This window comes from Ipomoea triloba, chromosome 2 (genome assembly GCF_003576645.1).
Source record: "Ipomoea triloba cultivar NCNSP0323 chromosome 2, ASM357664v1".
NCBI lineage: Eukaryota > Viridiplantae > Streptophyta > Magnoliopsida > Solanales > Convolvulaceae > Ipomoea > Ipomoea triloba.
In genome coordinates this window covers 1227951-1243184 of record NC_044917.1, presented here as the reverse complement: position 1 = coordinate 1243184, position 15234 = coordinate 1227951, and the positions used below count along the sequence as shown (strand labels likewise).

Below are 15234 nucleotides of genomic sequence, written 5' to 3'. Positions count from 1 at the left end.
AAAAAAATAAACCCCCCCCCCCCCCCCCCCCCACGCCTACTCGGTTAGTCCTACAAGTTTGGATAAAGTTGAAGAGGATGGATTATATTACAATCTTAATGATAAAATAGTGAAGAGATATTATTAATTCCTTCACTAGATGACCTAGAACCAAACAAGCAATTAATGTAAGATTGTCAAACAGAAAACTGATGGTTTGGCTTGTAGTCAAACAAAGGAGACCATGCACTTTAAACCCTTCAAAGACAAGACTTCCTGAATTGGTTTCAAACTTTCAATGGAAAATGGAAGATAGTTGAGAGAAACAAAAAAAATCTACAGTAAGGAGAGAGAATGGTTTGAGAAGATGAAGGTAAAAGAAGAAACAGAGGAACTTTACCTAGATGCTTTAGAATTGTTTACCACTCAGTTTTTAATGTGAAAAGTGCAGCAGAAATATGATGCTTTACCGTGCTTTAAAGCACAAAGTGAAGTTGTCACTTCTGAATGAGAAGTGATGCAAACATCAAATTTTATGATTCAATTAATATGCAACTGCTTTGTACTGCAATTTCTAAGACAAATAGTACATGTAATATCATCATTTTCTAGTAATATAAAGTATAAACATATTACCTTTTCAATCATTAATATTATTGGAAATTTTCTTAAAATAAATTTCATCATCTTTCTCTTCATTCTTATTAATATGTTTATATGCTCCAACTATTTAGGGGAAAAAAAGGATAAAAGGGTCTCTGATTAGTGCCCAGAGACAGAGAGAGAGAGGAGTATATGAGAGAAAGCATGCTTAAAGAGGAAGAGTTGAGATGGCATTATTATCATCTTCTTCTTCCCCCACTGTCATTGGCTTCTTCTTCCCCCACCCACCAAAAAAGGGGAATAATAAGTCATTCAGGAAAAGAAGAAGAAAAGCATACTTCAGAGATCAGTGAAGGATGAGGCAGTTCAACCAAACTGTGAACATGTTTAGCAGCCAAAAAGTTTAATTGGAGGTCATTCCTGAGCTTTATTGTGTCATTGCAGCTAAGGTGTTTTTAACCCTCAATTTCATCTGTTGACTGTGTTGTTCTCACCTAATATTCAAAAGCATGCTTAAGGTTGCACTTTTCATGTTGCTCACTTCGGTCCACTTTTGTACATTTCAGCACTTGGCTGAAGTGGAGAACAATTGGTCGCTTTTGACAAGTGAGTTACCACTTGCATTCTATCAAGCTCTCTTCTTACTCGTGAGGCAAGTCTAACAAACTATAACTAATTTCCAAATTCCCAAAGTCCCAGCACAAGTTAGAGGGCCTCTAACTTGACAGAAATTATAGTATTGATCCATGATAGGTTGTTCAGACTTCAGAGATCTTAAATTAAGTATCCCCAAAATGGATAACAAATTGGCTACTGAAGTTGTAAACTTGAGCCATTATCTGCATGTTTACAAGTGTCTAAGCATCTCATGTATAACTATCTAATTGAATTTTAAAAGAAGACTTCATAAATTACTCTTAAATCGGTAAATCCTTCCCCCATATAGCACATATCTTTGTTAAATCATCCAGCGTTGTGCTTCTACACTCTTAACATTTTAGTAGATCTAGATCTTGCAAATATCAACATCACCTAGTTGGGAAGAACAATTGTATCAAGTTATAGAATTTGGTCATTAAAACATAGTCTGATAGTCCGATGTGGGATTCAGTAAAAACACGAAAAGAAAAAGAAGACAAGGAAGAAGAAGTATATATTTTCCCATTACTATTTGATTTGACATAATGGAACAAAGATCAAGCAAAAGGAACTCTTTTCAGGATAGCAAACATAAATCCAGATGAGAAAAATGTTCACTAGCAGAATTGTAATTAGACACTACCTTATACCTCCTTCACCACATTATCACATGGATTATTAACAAGAATATCACTCAAAAAAAAAAATCTTTTCTAGAAGAAACTACTACTTGTCTACTCCTGCTTAATAGTGCAACAAAAGTACACTCTAATTTCACTTATGCACTAAAACTATCAAAAGGCATCTCATCTTGAGCAACCTAGGTTGGTCCTTTGCCTGCTATGGTGGCGGGGTTTACCTCGCGCACACCCTAAGGTAGTGGATGCAGATTTTCATTGTCATAAAAAAAAAAAAAAGGCATCTCATCTGTATACAATCAAACTTTTATGACAATGCACCAATATCCACATAAACAACTAGAAATTGAAATCCAGTAGCTTCCTCACTTAACTTCACAAATCAAAGTCCCAAGAGTCAAGACAACAACCCACTTACCTTATCAAAACAGATCAAATAGTGTCAACCATTTACGTCTATGAACAGGTTTTAGGCCAACACAGCCTTCATCCATCCATAACACATGCAAGGAAAAGCTAAAAGTCCACATACAATGAGCAATAAATTTCAAACTTTAGCTGATAAATGACTCATACTGCTCAATGGGGACTTGAAATACACTAGTGCAGTCCATCATTCTCAAATCAAGGGAACAAATATAAATCTTTATGTTGGAATCTATCTAAAATATAAGTAAAGGGAGCATAAATCTCTAAGAAAAATGGATACTCACATCAATGCCAAGTATAACAGCACCCTGGGCCAGGAAGAGAGTCATATGGCTGGTGAGATTAAAAGGAGCCGTAAGCCAAAACCCAGGAGGCACATTAAGCTGTCCACCACCCTTCTTACTCAGCTTGGAGATAGCCAGAATAGCCCTATTAAACGCCGCCGTATTGAGCGTAACCCCATCCCCAATCCCCCCAAAGTCCGTCAAGTTAAACGCCACAGGCCGGAGCCTGGGCAGCTGCCTCACCGGGAAAGCCCGCCGGAAAAGCAAGATTCTATCAGCACTATCCCACTGCCAGAAAAACACAGTGAAGCAGAAAGCGATCCACAGAAAAGCGATAAGGGTTTTATGGGCGGAGAAGAACATAGGGATCCCGCGACGCCACCGCCCAGGAAACGACGTCGCCGCCAGCGTCTCCACCATCTCTCCGCGACACAATTCCGCGATTCCGTCAGCTAGCTGGGTGCTGCCGAGAACAACGCGCTTATCTCCGAGCACATCGATTAATCTATGGCGAGTAAATAACACTCAGAGCTTAAATATGAGTGTGGGGGCAAAGGAAGGTCAAGTGTAGAGGTCAGAAGCAGTAGTTTGGTGACGAAAACGGCGATGGGGTAACAGAGAAGACGACGAAGAGTAGGTTCAAAGGAAGGAGATGCACAAGTACGAAACTGAGATGGATTTTGATTTGATGGCTCCAGATCTATAACCATAAATCATAATCAAATTCTTGCTCTTTTCTATTTTGGTCTAATCAAATCAAATCCAGCAACAAGCCAATAGCTTGGGCTTTACAGTGATTTGGATTTGGAATTTGGAATTTGGAATTTGGATTTGGTGAGCAGTTAATTACTTTACGAACTGCTAACTTCATCCTCACATTTAGATATTCAGTAGCGATATTCGTAAGAGTAATTCGAATTAGATTCTAATTGAATTTGTATAATTTTATTTCTGCTTTTAGAAAAAAACAAAAAAACAAAAATCAGTCTAATTTTTTTTTGAATATCGGCCCGTATACTTTTCTCACCTACTAAAGTTCAACAAAGTTAACATTGACCCCACTGAGGCTTGAACCCATGACCTCCCACTTGGGAGAATCATTTTATGCCGCTTGACCACAAGGCCTTTGGCAAAATCAGTCTAATTAATTTATATGAATTACTCCAATAATGTTTATCAAATTGAGGTCTCATATTCATAGTTGTATATCGTGATTCGTGGATAGTCATGCCATCTCCATTCTCCGTAAAACAAATTTGAAATTATTTTTCACTTTTGATCTCACGGCTAAAGTTATATTCATTTGATTATTAATTTTTTTACATTTAATTTCATAACTTTTAAATCATTATCACATTTAGTCTCGACCTAATTTTCAGTTACTAATAAAAATAACAATTTTACCATTTAAGATAAGCTGCTTGATTTTTTTTTTTGTACGATTGACTCTGTTATAATGTAGTGTCTGATCATACATTACGAGACTCAAACCCAATCCCTTTCATATGAGAGTGTAACTGGGTACCACTAGATCACAAGATCTTGGCGCAAAATTTGATTACTCTACATGTTACAAAGATTTAAAAGTTATGAAAAAAATGTGAAATTTTAATTATGTGAAAGTGGTCATATAGAATGTCTAACCAAAAAAGATGATGATTTAGTCAACCAATTGATACAACTTAACATAAAAAACATACTCTCTAATCACAAAATAGATAACCCAATTCGAAAATCACTTCACAAAAAAGAAATTTAAATCGAAAGTCTATAATTAATTCACATTAACCATAAAATAGTTACACACAATATTTATCAAAATGATGTCTCATGTCCTAGATATGGACGATGACCTTTCCTCTTCATCCATGTGGGATGAAGACAATCTGATCTTCGTCCATGGTCACGTTTGTAGTGGATATTCATTGTTGTATTTCATGGTTATTCATCATGGATAGTTGGCCTGGTTGCCTAAGGACAATCATTGGATTGTACCTACTTAAGACGTTTATCTCATTTTAGTTTAGATTTAAGAATAAAAATATTACACGTGTCCCAAGTAAATAATAGTCTATAGTATATATAAAAGCCACACATAACATAATTTGTAATAACATGTAACTTACATATAAAAACAAAAATCACATTTTTTTATATTCAAATATTTATATGAAATTTCACATAGTTTAAGGACACAATACTTTATGTTTTGTTTTTTTTTTTTTTGGTTTTTTTTCCAAATAGTTGATATGGTCTATTTAACTCATTTTCCTAAACAAAACTCTATATTTAATAATGTATTTGTTCTATTTTAACTGTTTTTGTTTATTCTAAAATAATGTCACAATTAAATATATATTTCTCAATTTACTCTTTTGACTTTTTCAAAATTTTAGGCGATTAATTATGTAAGTATAATTGTATTTTTTGTAGATGACACATACTTTTGTTGGGCAAAATTGAAAAATTAGTAATATTTGTTCTATTGCATTAAAAATCGTGTAGAAAGTAAACGTGACAAACAATTAGGGACGCAATAATAATAGGACGGTAGGAGTTAACCAAGTCAAGCTGATTGAAAAATTAGTTTGGAAAGTACAAGATTGTTTTTTGATCTTATTAGTTTGACCTGATCAATTATGACAACTTAAAATGGGTTACCTTATTGTAATCATTTACCAATTATGGATACAATGCGATTTCACCTATATCACACATTTGAGGTCTGTCCAGTGTAATTTAATTTTTCAATAATCCAATGTGAACTGGATTAGTGAACTGATTTATAAACTAATACTTTATGCAGTTGTTATACCGTGGACCATGATCACAAAGATGACGTTGTCTTAATAAGTGGGAGAAACGACTCCCGTAAATCTCAGTAACTGATACTACAGTTGTGGTGAACTGATAATACATTTGTGTTGAACTGGTACTACAGTTGTGCTGACTGATACTGTAGTTGTGTTAAGGCCGTTTCATCCGTCTGAAAATACAGTTGTGTTGAAAGAAAACTGCAGTTGCGCGAAATGGAGGCCATTTCATAATTTCATCCGTTTATTTTCATTAATACGTCGTTTTGTCATTTGGACCACAATGCTTGGTGGACCGCGGTTCGCAGTAAAATTTGCTTACTTTATGCGTATCCTCTGACAATGATTGGGGTTTCTCTCCGAGAGACATGAATAATAATTACACGTACCAAAAAAAAGTTATACAATGTTAGGCAGAGCTAATATATGGACTGATGGTTTATGGGTGGTTAATCCATGGGTGATATGAAGCGAAAAGGGCTCTCATTTCAATGAAAACGTCAATGGAAGAGGCTTCACCTCTCTTTTGTATCCCTGAATCTTATCATCGGCAAGACGATAGCTAGAAAATTGATTGACTTGCTTCCATTGCCCCCTCTTCTAAAACCAAAAGCCCGGCCAGGAGCACAGAAACTTAAAAACCAGCCAAGAACACAACGTTCATCAGAGACTACCAATCCCAGGGAACAGCGCCCCCTGCTTTTCCCTTTCCGGGTTGGTGTCTTTGGATTATTATTACTATTATTGCTCTAAAGTTTAAACCACCACCGCTAGATATATAATGGGTAATTACGTTTCCCCCTTCTTCTTTTCCGCCGTTGTTGTGGTGTTGGCGGTGATTCTGCGGTGCCCTTCGCCCTGCGGGGCGGCAGTGGTGGACGAGGCGTTGCTGAAGCTGAAAGATTCCATGGAGAACACTAAGGCGCTGGAGGATACCTGGAAGAGCGGTACAAATCCGTGCGAAAAGCCCCGATGGTTTGGCATTCAATGCCACCGTGGGGACGTCACGGGGCTCCGTCTCAGCGAGCTCGGCCTCGGCGGCGTGATCAAAGTGGAGCCCCTGTCGGGTATCAAGGGGTTAAGGATGATCGCCATGGGGAACAACAATTTCTCCGGGCCGATTCCGGATTTCAACAAGCTTGGAGCTTTACGGTCTATTTTTATTCAGGATAATAAGTTTTCCGGGGAGATTTCTGAGGATTTCTTCCTGGAACTCAATTCTTTGAAGAAAGTTTGGCTGGCAAATAACAAGTTTTCAGGCGGGATTCCGGGGTCGTTTGGGAAGTTGGAAAATTTGATTGAACTTCACCTTGAAGGGAATCAATTCTCCGGGGAAATCCCTGTCCTGACTCAGAAACCCCTTGTTAACCTGGACGTGGCTAATAATAAACTCCAGGGAGAAGTCCCGGCGGAAATGGAAAGATTTGGGGTTAAGGCATTTGCAGGGAACCCTAATCTTTGTGGGAAAGTGGTGGGCAAAGATTGCCATGGTACCGCCCCTAAGGCGAACCATGATAAAGCTGCTGCTGGTGAAGCATCGTCATCAGCATCACACGAGAAGGGCTCGAGCACGAAATGGATAATCATAGCAGCAGCCATAGCCCTGCTGCTAATCATCATCCTGTTCAAGACGCGGAGAAAGGAGGACGATTTCGGGAGGATACAGAAGGAAAATCTGGACGAGGTTGTCCCGGTGCACAGCAGCAAGAGGAGCACAAGTAGCGGCAACGCCAGCAGCAGGCGGGGGTCGGGGTCGGGACGGGGCGAATCATCGTCCCATCACTCGAGGCGGGGATCCAACGGCGGGAGAGCAATGGGGGATCTGGTGTTGGTGAACAGCGAGAGGGGGCAATTCGGGCTGCCTGATTTGATGAAGGCCGCAGCTGAGGTTCTTGGCAGTGGTGGATTGGGATCAGCTTACAAGGCTGTGATGGGGAATGGGATTTCTGTTGTGGTTAAGAGGCTCAGAGAAATCAACCCTAAGATCACCAAAGATGCCTTTGATGCAGAGATTAGAAAGCTTGGGAAGGTAAAACACCCAAACATCTTGACACCATTGGCATACCATTACAGGAAAGAGGAGAAACTGGTCATCTCTGAGTACATGCCCAAAGGCAGCTTGCTGTATATTCTGCACGGTATCAGTCTCACTATCAGTTTAAACTTTCTGAGTCTCGCTATCAGTTTAAACTTTCTGAAACATTGACATTAGTCTGCATTTTCTTCAGTCTCGCTGTCAGTTTAAACTTTCTGCAAACTTTCTCCTTTATGCAACCTTATTATCAATTTAAACTTTAGGTGATCGAGGGTTATCCCATGCCGAGCTGAACTGGCCAACGCGGCTAAAAATCATCAAGGGGGTAGCCAATGGGATGGGATTCCTACACAAAGAATTTGCAGCACTTGAAGTGCCACATGGGAACCTCAAGTCCAGCAACATTCTCCTGTCAGCAAACAACGAGCCAGTCCTCACAGACTACGCGTACTACCCGCTGATCAACAACACGCCAACCGGGCAACAAATGATCGCTTTCAAGGCGCCCGAGGGCGTCCAGCACCAGCAAGTCTCCCCGAAGAGCGACGTGTACTGCCTTGGGGTCATCATCCTCGAGATCATCTCGGGGAAGTTCCCTTCCCAGTACCTCAGCAACCAAAACGGAGGGACCGATGTGGTGCAGTGGGTGAGACAGGCCATTGCAAACAAGAGAGAGTTGGAAGTGATTGATCCAGAGATTGCTATAGCCACAAACTCACTGCCACAAATGGAGAAGCTTGTGCATATTGGAGCTGCCTGCACTGAGAATGATCTGATTAACCGGATTGACATGAAGGAAGCCATCAAGAGAATAGAAGAAGTCCATGTGTAAAGAGACTCAGACTCCATGGTTTTATGTAGATTATGTTAGATCAGCAGGTTTAGTAAGAGACACAAACAGAAGAAGTTGTCAACTCCCAGCCATCATTCATAGGTATAATGACCAATACCATGTATTTTTTGTTTTGTTTTTTTTTTCTTTGTTTTCCTCTACACTGTATTGTATCCAGTCTTCCAAACTAAGACTTACATGTACAGTTTCTGTTGTATATAATGAATTCTAACAATCTGTAACACTAAAACCTAATTCCTTTGAAAAATCAAGATGCCAATTTGACTATGTGAAGTGTTTAGGCTTCATGAACACAACCTCAAAAAGCTTCAATTTTGATGCATTTATTTGTTGGAAAAGACATAATATATGATACAACAAAACTAGTTTCTTGCTAATCTTAGATGGTTTTATGAATATTAATGCTATTTTCTAACTAATTTCAAGTATTGCAAGCTAAAAAGAGTCTATTCTAAAATCAATTACAAAAGGAATTAAGTCTATAATGACATATCATGAGAATGACTAATCAAGTAACACCATATTAAGATGTAAATATTAGAAAATAAATTTAAAAAGGGAGAATAACTAATTAGAGAGACTGATTATTGCACATATTGAATGTCAAAGTTCCACGACCAATATGGTTTTCAAGTTCTTGACGCTCTTTCTTAAGAAATCAAGACATTTCTTTTAATTTTTGTAAATAACGAGGGGAACCTGCAACCATTAATCCATTATTAGATGATATACACAGGTAAATTCTATTAATGTGCAACATTTTGTAAATTACATATGAGGTGTAAATTGTAATATGGAAATTATGTGTGACAAGCTCAACCGATAAGTTATTGGTAAGAATAAAATTCTTAATTTTCTATTACGAGAATTATGTTCTACCCTTTTTGAGTATTTCCTTTTTCTTTTTTTTTTTGCTAGATTGATGTGATGTTTGTTGGAAAAAAAAAATAAGAGGAGAATGCAATAATTCACAGGAAATATGTAATAGTACAAAATTGTTTTGGGGCTGTTTTGAATGGTTAAAAACCTGAGGGAGGTGAATGTAATTATTATTGTAGTTATCTCTAATATTTCGAGCCCAAATTGTAGAATATTCCCCATAATTCCCTAAACAATGCTATAATACTTAGGTAAACCCAGATATTTATAGTAATTAAAACTGATACCCACAAGTATAATACATGACTTACCTGCGTCACTATATACGATCGCCGAAAATGTACCGAACGGCGGCGAAGCGGTTGTTTCCGGCGTTGCGCCGCTGCAACGATCAGCTGAAAATCTCTCCCGTTCCAGTTCTCGCAGAGTCCCAACCGCCGCGTTTTTTCAACTCTGCTGCATCTGAGACCATTCCGAATCAAAAGCCTACAGTCTCGGGCTCCGCATCGCCGTCTTCGGCGTCATCATCGAGGAGCCAGGAAGAGAGGGATCTCCGCCGCGAAAAGGAGGAGAAGCCGGATTGCGGAACGACTAAAACCAGGCCTAGAGCTCACTACCAGGACGAGCAGGCCCGTGTTCTGAGCGCCTCTCTCCCCCATGTGGTACGCATATATCTGCGCGTCTATGTGCTTTTCAACATTACATCGTGTGTTATATTGTGCTGGAATGTTGCGATGTAGCTAAGTATCGATAAGTATGGCGGTTTATATGCTTCGATGAGGACAAATAGTAGCACCGTGCAATTATTCTCTTGCTTCTTTGAATAACTGTGGAGTTTGCTGATCATATTCATGATATTATCAAGTGCTCTTGAAAATTTTATGTAAAAATTGAAAATTAAAAATATGACTGCAGAGTATAGGATTCTAACCAGACTAATAGTGGAAATGCAGATAGCCTCTGCTAAGGCTTGTAGTCCTTGAAACAGAACACTGGATAAGCTTATGAAGTTAATCATGTTTGTTTAATTCAAAACTGTTACATTTTCACTTGATAGTGGGTTGATTTGATTTTACAAATGCAGATAAAATTGGGATGGACTGAAGCAGCCATGATTGCAGGTGCAAGGGAGGCTGGGCTGTCTCCTTCAATTGTTGGATCTTTTCCTAGGAAAGAAGCCGCTCTGGTGGAGGTTATTCACTCTCTTAATGAACTTTTGCATAATAAGATGGGGCCATTGGAGGCACCAAAGAAACAAACAAAGTGCAAAGCATATACAAGGGAGATTAGCATACACTCCCGCTGTCTACTTTGTGTTTCTAGTGCTTCCCTATGCATGCATGACCACATTACCACTTGCAAGAATTGCAATTTATTCCTCTGGTTTTCCTGATAACTGAGTTCTAATATTTTTATTATTTGTTGAATTGAGTTATTTAAGCCTTTCTTAACTCTTAACCCATTTAATTCTTTTTCCTCTTCAGTTTTTTATGGATGAGTGCTTGGAAAGACTAATTGATGTTATTGAATCAAGAGTGGATTTAAAAACCATGATACCAAGTGAGCGTGTTGCAGCACTTGTCAGAACTCGCTTAGAATTGCAAGCTCCTTATATCTCAACATTGGCTCAGGCACTGAGTGTTCAGGTGCAATTTTATTTACTCTATTGTAGTGTACTGGGGCTATGTACAAAAGTTGATCCTTTTTTATTTGTCTGTATTCTTTTACACACATCTAGCGAAATACCTGTTAAAGATCTTAATAATCGCTGCTTATTTTATATAGGCACAACTAGCAAACATTCCAACAAGCTTTAAACAGAGAGCAATGCTGGTTGATGAGATTTGGCATGCAGCTGGTGATGATGCAAGCAATATTGATTGGTATGTGAAGCGCACAGTGCTTGGCGGAATATACTCTACTACTGAGCTATACATGCTGACTGATCACTCTCCAGGTTTGTTAATATTGCCTCTTATGTGTGTCTTTTGTGTAATCCATTCTTTGTATTCCAGCTTGCCATAAGATCAGTAAAACTTTAGGAACAGTGGCCCCAAAATTGCCCATTATGTCATAGAAAACCATAAAAAGTGTTCCTCAACTGTTTCTTCCTATTGTTTTTAGCAACAAGTTGAAGACAAGTTCCAATAAATCTGCAGACATGTTTCTGAGACATCTAGGTCACCTGTAACATCAGATGTTCTTTCCTTTATTTCTTCCTTGTTTAGTATTATGGAAATAAACATTTTGCCAATGATACACATGAATGCAGCCTTGTTTTAGTTGATGCCGCTGGTGTCACCTTGTATTCAATTGGTTTTAAAATTTTTACCCTTTTATTCTCATTCTTCTTATTACAGATTTTCATGATACGTGGGTGTTCTTGAATGATCGAATAAAGGATGCTTTTGACCTGAGGAAGACTGCACAGGAGGTAATATAGTGGTATTTTATTTTGTGGTCAATTTTGGTTTCATTTCCTTTTCTTTGAATCCTTTTGCATGTGCTCCTAGAGCTCTTTTGACAAGATCCGCCATTCTGAAAGTTTGATTTAAGAAAGATTCTGCAACCATTGCAGGCAAAATATTTGGCAGAAGCAGTTGGTGCAGGAATGGGTGGCTCATTACAAGGACTTATTAAGAGTGTTTTCCGAGGTTGAATAGCTTTTGCAAGTTAACTTAAAAACGATTTTGCAGTCGAGTCATGTCCTCTTCCATGATTACTTTATTTTTTTGGGCTTCTCCACAGTCAATAAAATGTAGGGAAGATCAAAATAGATGTTGTATCTCTGTACTAGGCAGAAATTCATTTGTTACCCAGATTGCTGGTTAATAAGCAAGTTCCTGATGGTTTTAGTGCCCAGAAAACTTTGCTTCTTGAAAGTCTTGCAGTCTTGTCAATTTGGATTAACCTCTTTGTGATAAAAAATGTTTGGAAAAGTATAAAACAGATACTACATTGTAAAAAATCAGGAGTATTTAAAAAAAAAGTTTGTTCAAGGAACAATTGGAAATAATGACAAATGATCTTTCGAATCTCCAAAATGATCAGAAAGACCATTTCTGACCAGAAACCAAGGTTCCAACCACTTTATAAAGTGATCAGAAATTGTGAGAATTCCAGAGGGTCAAACAATTCTATGCAACACCAAGGTAGGAATCTTATTACACTCACTAAACATTATTAATCACAAGTTAGGACTTTGAACAATAGAGCAATCATCATACTTCCATGATTGGTTGCCAGCAAAAAAAAATGTTTTCAACCATACATGGACTTCATTCAAGGTCAGGTTAGACATCCCTGCTCCTGTACAACTAATATGCTCAATCCTTAGAGCCACAGATTATTACTTCATCATTACCATTCATCAATCAAAATCAAGAAATTCCATTCTCGTTCTCATGCTTCCCTTCAAATCTGCAGCTTCCTTTTCTGCCCTCTGTGCCTGCAGGAGATGACAAATCACGAGACTTAAAACGAAAACTCCAACCAATTATCAATCAGTGAAACCAAAAGAGCAGTGCTACACATCCCTCAAACGCGTATCGCGTTGTGCATCTTACCCTCCTGATTTCCGTCACTGAGACGTGAATCATATGCTGCGGAAGCTCCTCCTCTGACGAGCCCTACAAATATAAAATTTTGTGTCACCTAATATATCTCGGTTTATTCTAAACCGACAACTAGATAGTTAAATTACCAGTTCTCCAATCAAGACAACATTTTCACCACGAACGATGTACAGTCCCAAGGGAATGTCACTGTACAGATTCCCAACAATCACCCTCTCACAAACACCTTCTAACACAACATTTGCTGCATCAATATCATGAAAAAGAAAAACATCAAAACCTTTCTCAACCAACACAAACACAAAACAATTTTCTTGCACTGTGGGAGCTACACTAAATGTGGTAGACTCTTGTGAGCCCCAAACACTCGCTCTCTCACTTAGGGTCACTGAATCACCGTGATTTACAAATGAGAGCCCGGGGCGAGGGATTTCGCCTTTGTGGGCAAGAAAACAAATTTCATAGTTCAATTCAAATACCATATTGATCAAAAGACCGGAATGTCCCAAACAGCTTCCTGCCATCTCTCAACAGCACAAGAATTTTTCCTAAAAAATCCCAAGAATAAAGAAAGAGAGACAACTCAATATATAGTCAATACACAGCAAAACAAGAAGGATTGAATCAAGAAAGAAATGAAATAATATATAATCAAAGAAAAGAAAGAAGAAAGCATACTATCAAGATAGCTAGCAATGGAAGAAGAAAGAAATGTGGTGTGATCTGAACCTGACCAAGACATGGAACCATTCGAACTTGTATGGCCAACTATGCCATCCATTTATACCCAACTCCTCAAGAATATTGATAACAATTAATAATTAAATATCAAGAATAGTAATTAATTACTTTAATTTAGAAAAATAAAATATAAAAAAAGTGAGAAAAGACACCTAATAATTTACAGTATATATAATATATACATAAACAAATCAATCAATGTTGGGAAGGTTTGGGTGAATAAAACTTAGAATGAAAGTAAGATAAACAGATGGGTGTGCAGTGGGTTTCAATTCAAAGGAGAAAAAGAGTTTAACTTTTTATGATGGAAGATAAGAGATGATGGGGTTGAAGATGAAGCTTTTTTTGGTCGGTGGGTTGGCTGAAAGTTGCGTCTTTTATCACCTAATAAGTCCCATAATTCTCTGCGTGACTGTTGAAATAATAATAATAATAATAATAATAATAATAATAATATATTGCTTAGCTTCTCAATCATCATATCTATCTTGACATGCATGCTGTCTAGCTACTCTAATCTTACACAATTTTATATACTTTATTACCTTACAAATATAAAATATATTTCGTAGTTACCTTATCGAGTCAATTAATTATGATCAATTTAAATTAATTTATCTCTTTATAGTTCTTTATAAGTTTAAGTGGACTTCATTCAAAGCACACATTCATCTAGTTAAACTTTATTTGAAGCACACATTCATTTAATTACTATGAACTTTCATGTAAATCAAATTTCGACAAATTAATGGATTAAAGTCAATTGTTGGTGGCTTGATGTTCCCGAATCACAATTAATCTCTGATTTGGGTTGCCTTCTCATCTCTTTCAATGATAACATTAGTCCTCCACCTGAATAGACACATCATTCTTTATAATATATACTAATTTATAGCAAATTTTTTGTAATATATATAATATACACTTTTGGAAGTTATATATTTTGAGATTTAGCATACGTTACAAAAGTCTAGCTCGTTGGTAAAATTGTGGGAGGTTCTGTATAAATTATGGAGAATTGGGTCACCGATCTTGGACTATTACGTCTTCAAATTTTAGGTTTCAAAATGCATTAAAGTAGGTCAGAAATTTGTTGAGAGACACGTGTTAATATGAGCAATTTGTTGAGAAGATTATAGTTTTATTGTACACCACTCATTATTTGATTGAAAAGAAGAAAATTGAATAATACTTGACGATAAGAGATGATTTTTATATTAAAAAGAAAACTAATAAAATAAAAGTAGGTATGGTAAAAATCATGCACACATGCTCCATTTTGCATAAGCCTAAAAGTGATGTAGGTACACCAACACCGACCAAGATATTATTAAGATTTTGTAGGAACTAAGCTAGGTTACTAGGTTCCATGAGCTACTAAGAAATTAAAGCAGAAGGAGATGAGCCACAAGTCAATATCTACCATTATGCATGGAGGAAATTAAATATAAGTGCCCATTTTTGGAGTTTATCTCCAATTATTAGAGTGCGTTCCAAATTCCTAAGATCTTTTCTTTCATTTATTTATTTTTTACACTGCTCCCCTATACTTATTTAGGTGGGCCCCAAGCTCAACTTTCAACAATTATATTATCTCAATCGAGAAAAATCTATAGTGATGATCTATATGAGTACGTATTGTTTGTAATAAATATAAGTTAAAAAGCTTTTAAAAATATTTTATATTCACTTTGGAGTTAAACAAGGTGTAAGAGATATTAGTTTTGAAAATTTACCTAAAAATAAGATCCAACACAAGATCTTAT

General features: G+C 37.2%; 4 protein-coding genes across 4 annotated transcripts in view; 2 read left to right on the top strand and 2 right to left on the bottom strand.

The window, feature by feature from the left end:
- The window catches only part of LOC116010417 (probable polygalacturonase), a 7568-nt gene extending 4110 nt beyond the window's left edge, over positions 1–3458 (bottom strand). The window contains exon 1 of the mRNA XM_031249814.1: positions 2573–3458. Within this exon, the coding sequence (XP_031105674.1) occupies positions 2573–2992 (420 nt within the window). The 5' untranslated portion in view covers positions 2993–3458. The remainder of the gene's footprint in view (positions 1–2572) is intronic.
- Positions 3459–5838: 2380 nt separating this feature from the next.
- Positions 5839–8540, top strand: LOC116009791 (pollen receptor-like kinase 3). Its single transcript, XM_031248921.1, has 2 exons — positions 5839–7523; positions 7684–8540. Exons 1-2 carry the CDS (start codon positions 6167–6169, stop codon positions 8250–8252), a joined length of 1926 nt encoding a protein of 641 aa, XP_031104781.1. The 5' UTR covers positions 5839–6166; the 3' UTR covers positions 8253–8540.
- An 894-nt stretch (positions 8541–9434) lies between these two features.
- LOC116003868 (ubiquinone biosynthesis protein COQ9, mitochondrial-like) lies at positions 9435–12019 on the top strand. The gene is made up of 6 exons (XM_031243809.1): positions 9435–9814; positions 10237–10344; positions 10637–10798; positions 10938–11109; positions 11513–11586; positions 11731–12019. Exons 1-6 carry the CDS (start codon positions 9455–9457, stop codon positions 11809–11811), a joined length of 957 nt encoding a protein of 318 aa, XP_031099669.1. The 5' UTR covers positions 9435–9454; the 3' UTR covers positions 11812–12019.
- Positions 12020–12129: 110 nt separating this feature from the next.
- On the bottom strand, positions 12130–13750 carry LOC116003871 (sm-like protein LSM1B). The gene is made up of 5 exons (XM_031243815.1): positions 13406–13750; positions 13207–13275; positions 12856–12971; positions 12719–12781; positions 12130–12600 (listed from the first exon to the last, which is right to left on the bottom strand). The coding sequence occupies exons 1-5, from the start codon at positions 13506–13508 to the stop codon at positions 12523–12525; spliced, it is 429 nt and encodes a 142-aa protein (XP_031099675.1). The 5' UTR covers positions 13509–13750; the 3' UTR covers positions 12130–12522.
- Between the last annotated feature and the right edge of the window lie 1484 nt (positions 13751–15234).

Coding starts and splice junctions, on each gene's coding strand:
- LOC116009791 (XM_031248921.1), top strand. CDS start 6,167: ATGGGTAATTACGTTTCCCCCTTCTTCTTTTCCGCCGTTGTTGTGGTG. Junction 7,524..7,683: donor CTTGCTGTATATTCTGCACG/GTATCAGTCTCA, acceptor TTTAAACTTTAG/GTGATCGAGGGTTATCCCAT.
- LOC116003868 (XM_031243809.1), top strand. CDS start 9,455: ATGACTTACCTGCGTCACTATATACGATCGCCGAAAATGTACCGAACG. Junction 11,110..11,512: donor GCTGACTGATCACTCTCCAG/GTTTGTTAATAT, acceptor TTCTTATTACAG/ATTTTCATGATACGTGGGTG. Junction 11,587..11,730: donor TGAGGAAGACTGCACAGGAG/GTAATATAGTGG, acceptor CAACCATTGCAG/GCAAAATATTTGGCAGAAGC.
- LOC116003871 (XM_031243815.1), bottom strand. CDS start 13,508: ATGGATGGCATAGTTGGCCATACAAGTTCGAATGGTTCCATGTCTTGG. Junction 12,972..13,206: donor CCGGTCTTTTGATCAATATG/GTATTTGAATTG, acceptor ATATTGATGCAG/CAAATGTTGTGTTAGAAGGT. Junction 12,782..12,855: donor TTGTCTTGATTGGAGAACTG/GTAATTTAACTA, acceptor TTATATTTGTAG/GGCTCGTCAGAGGAGGAGCT.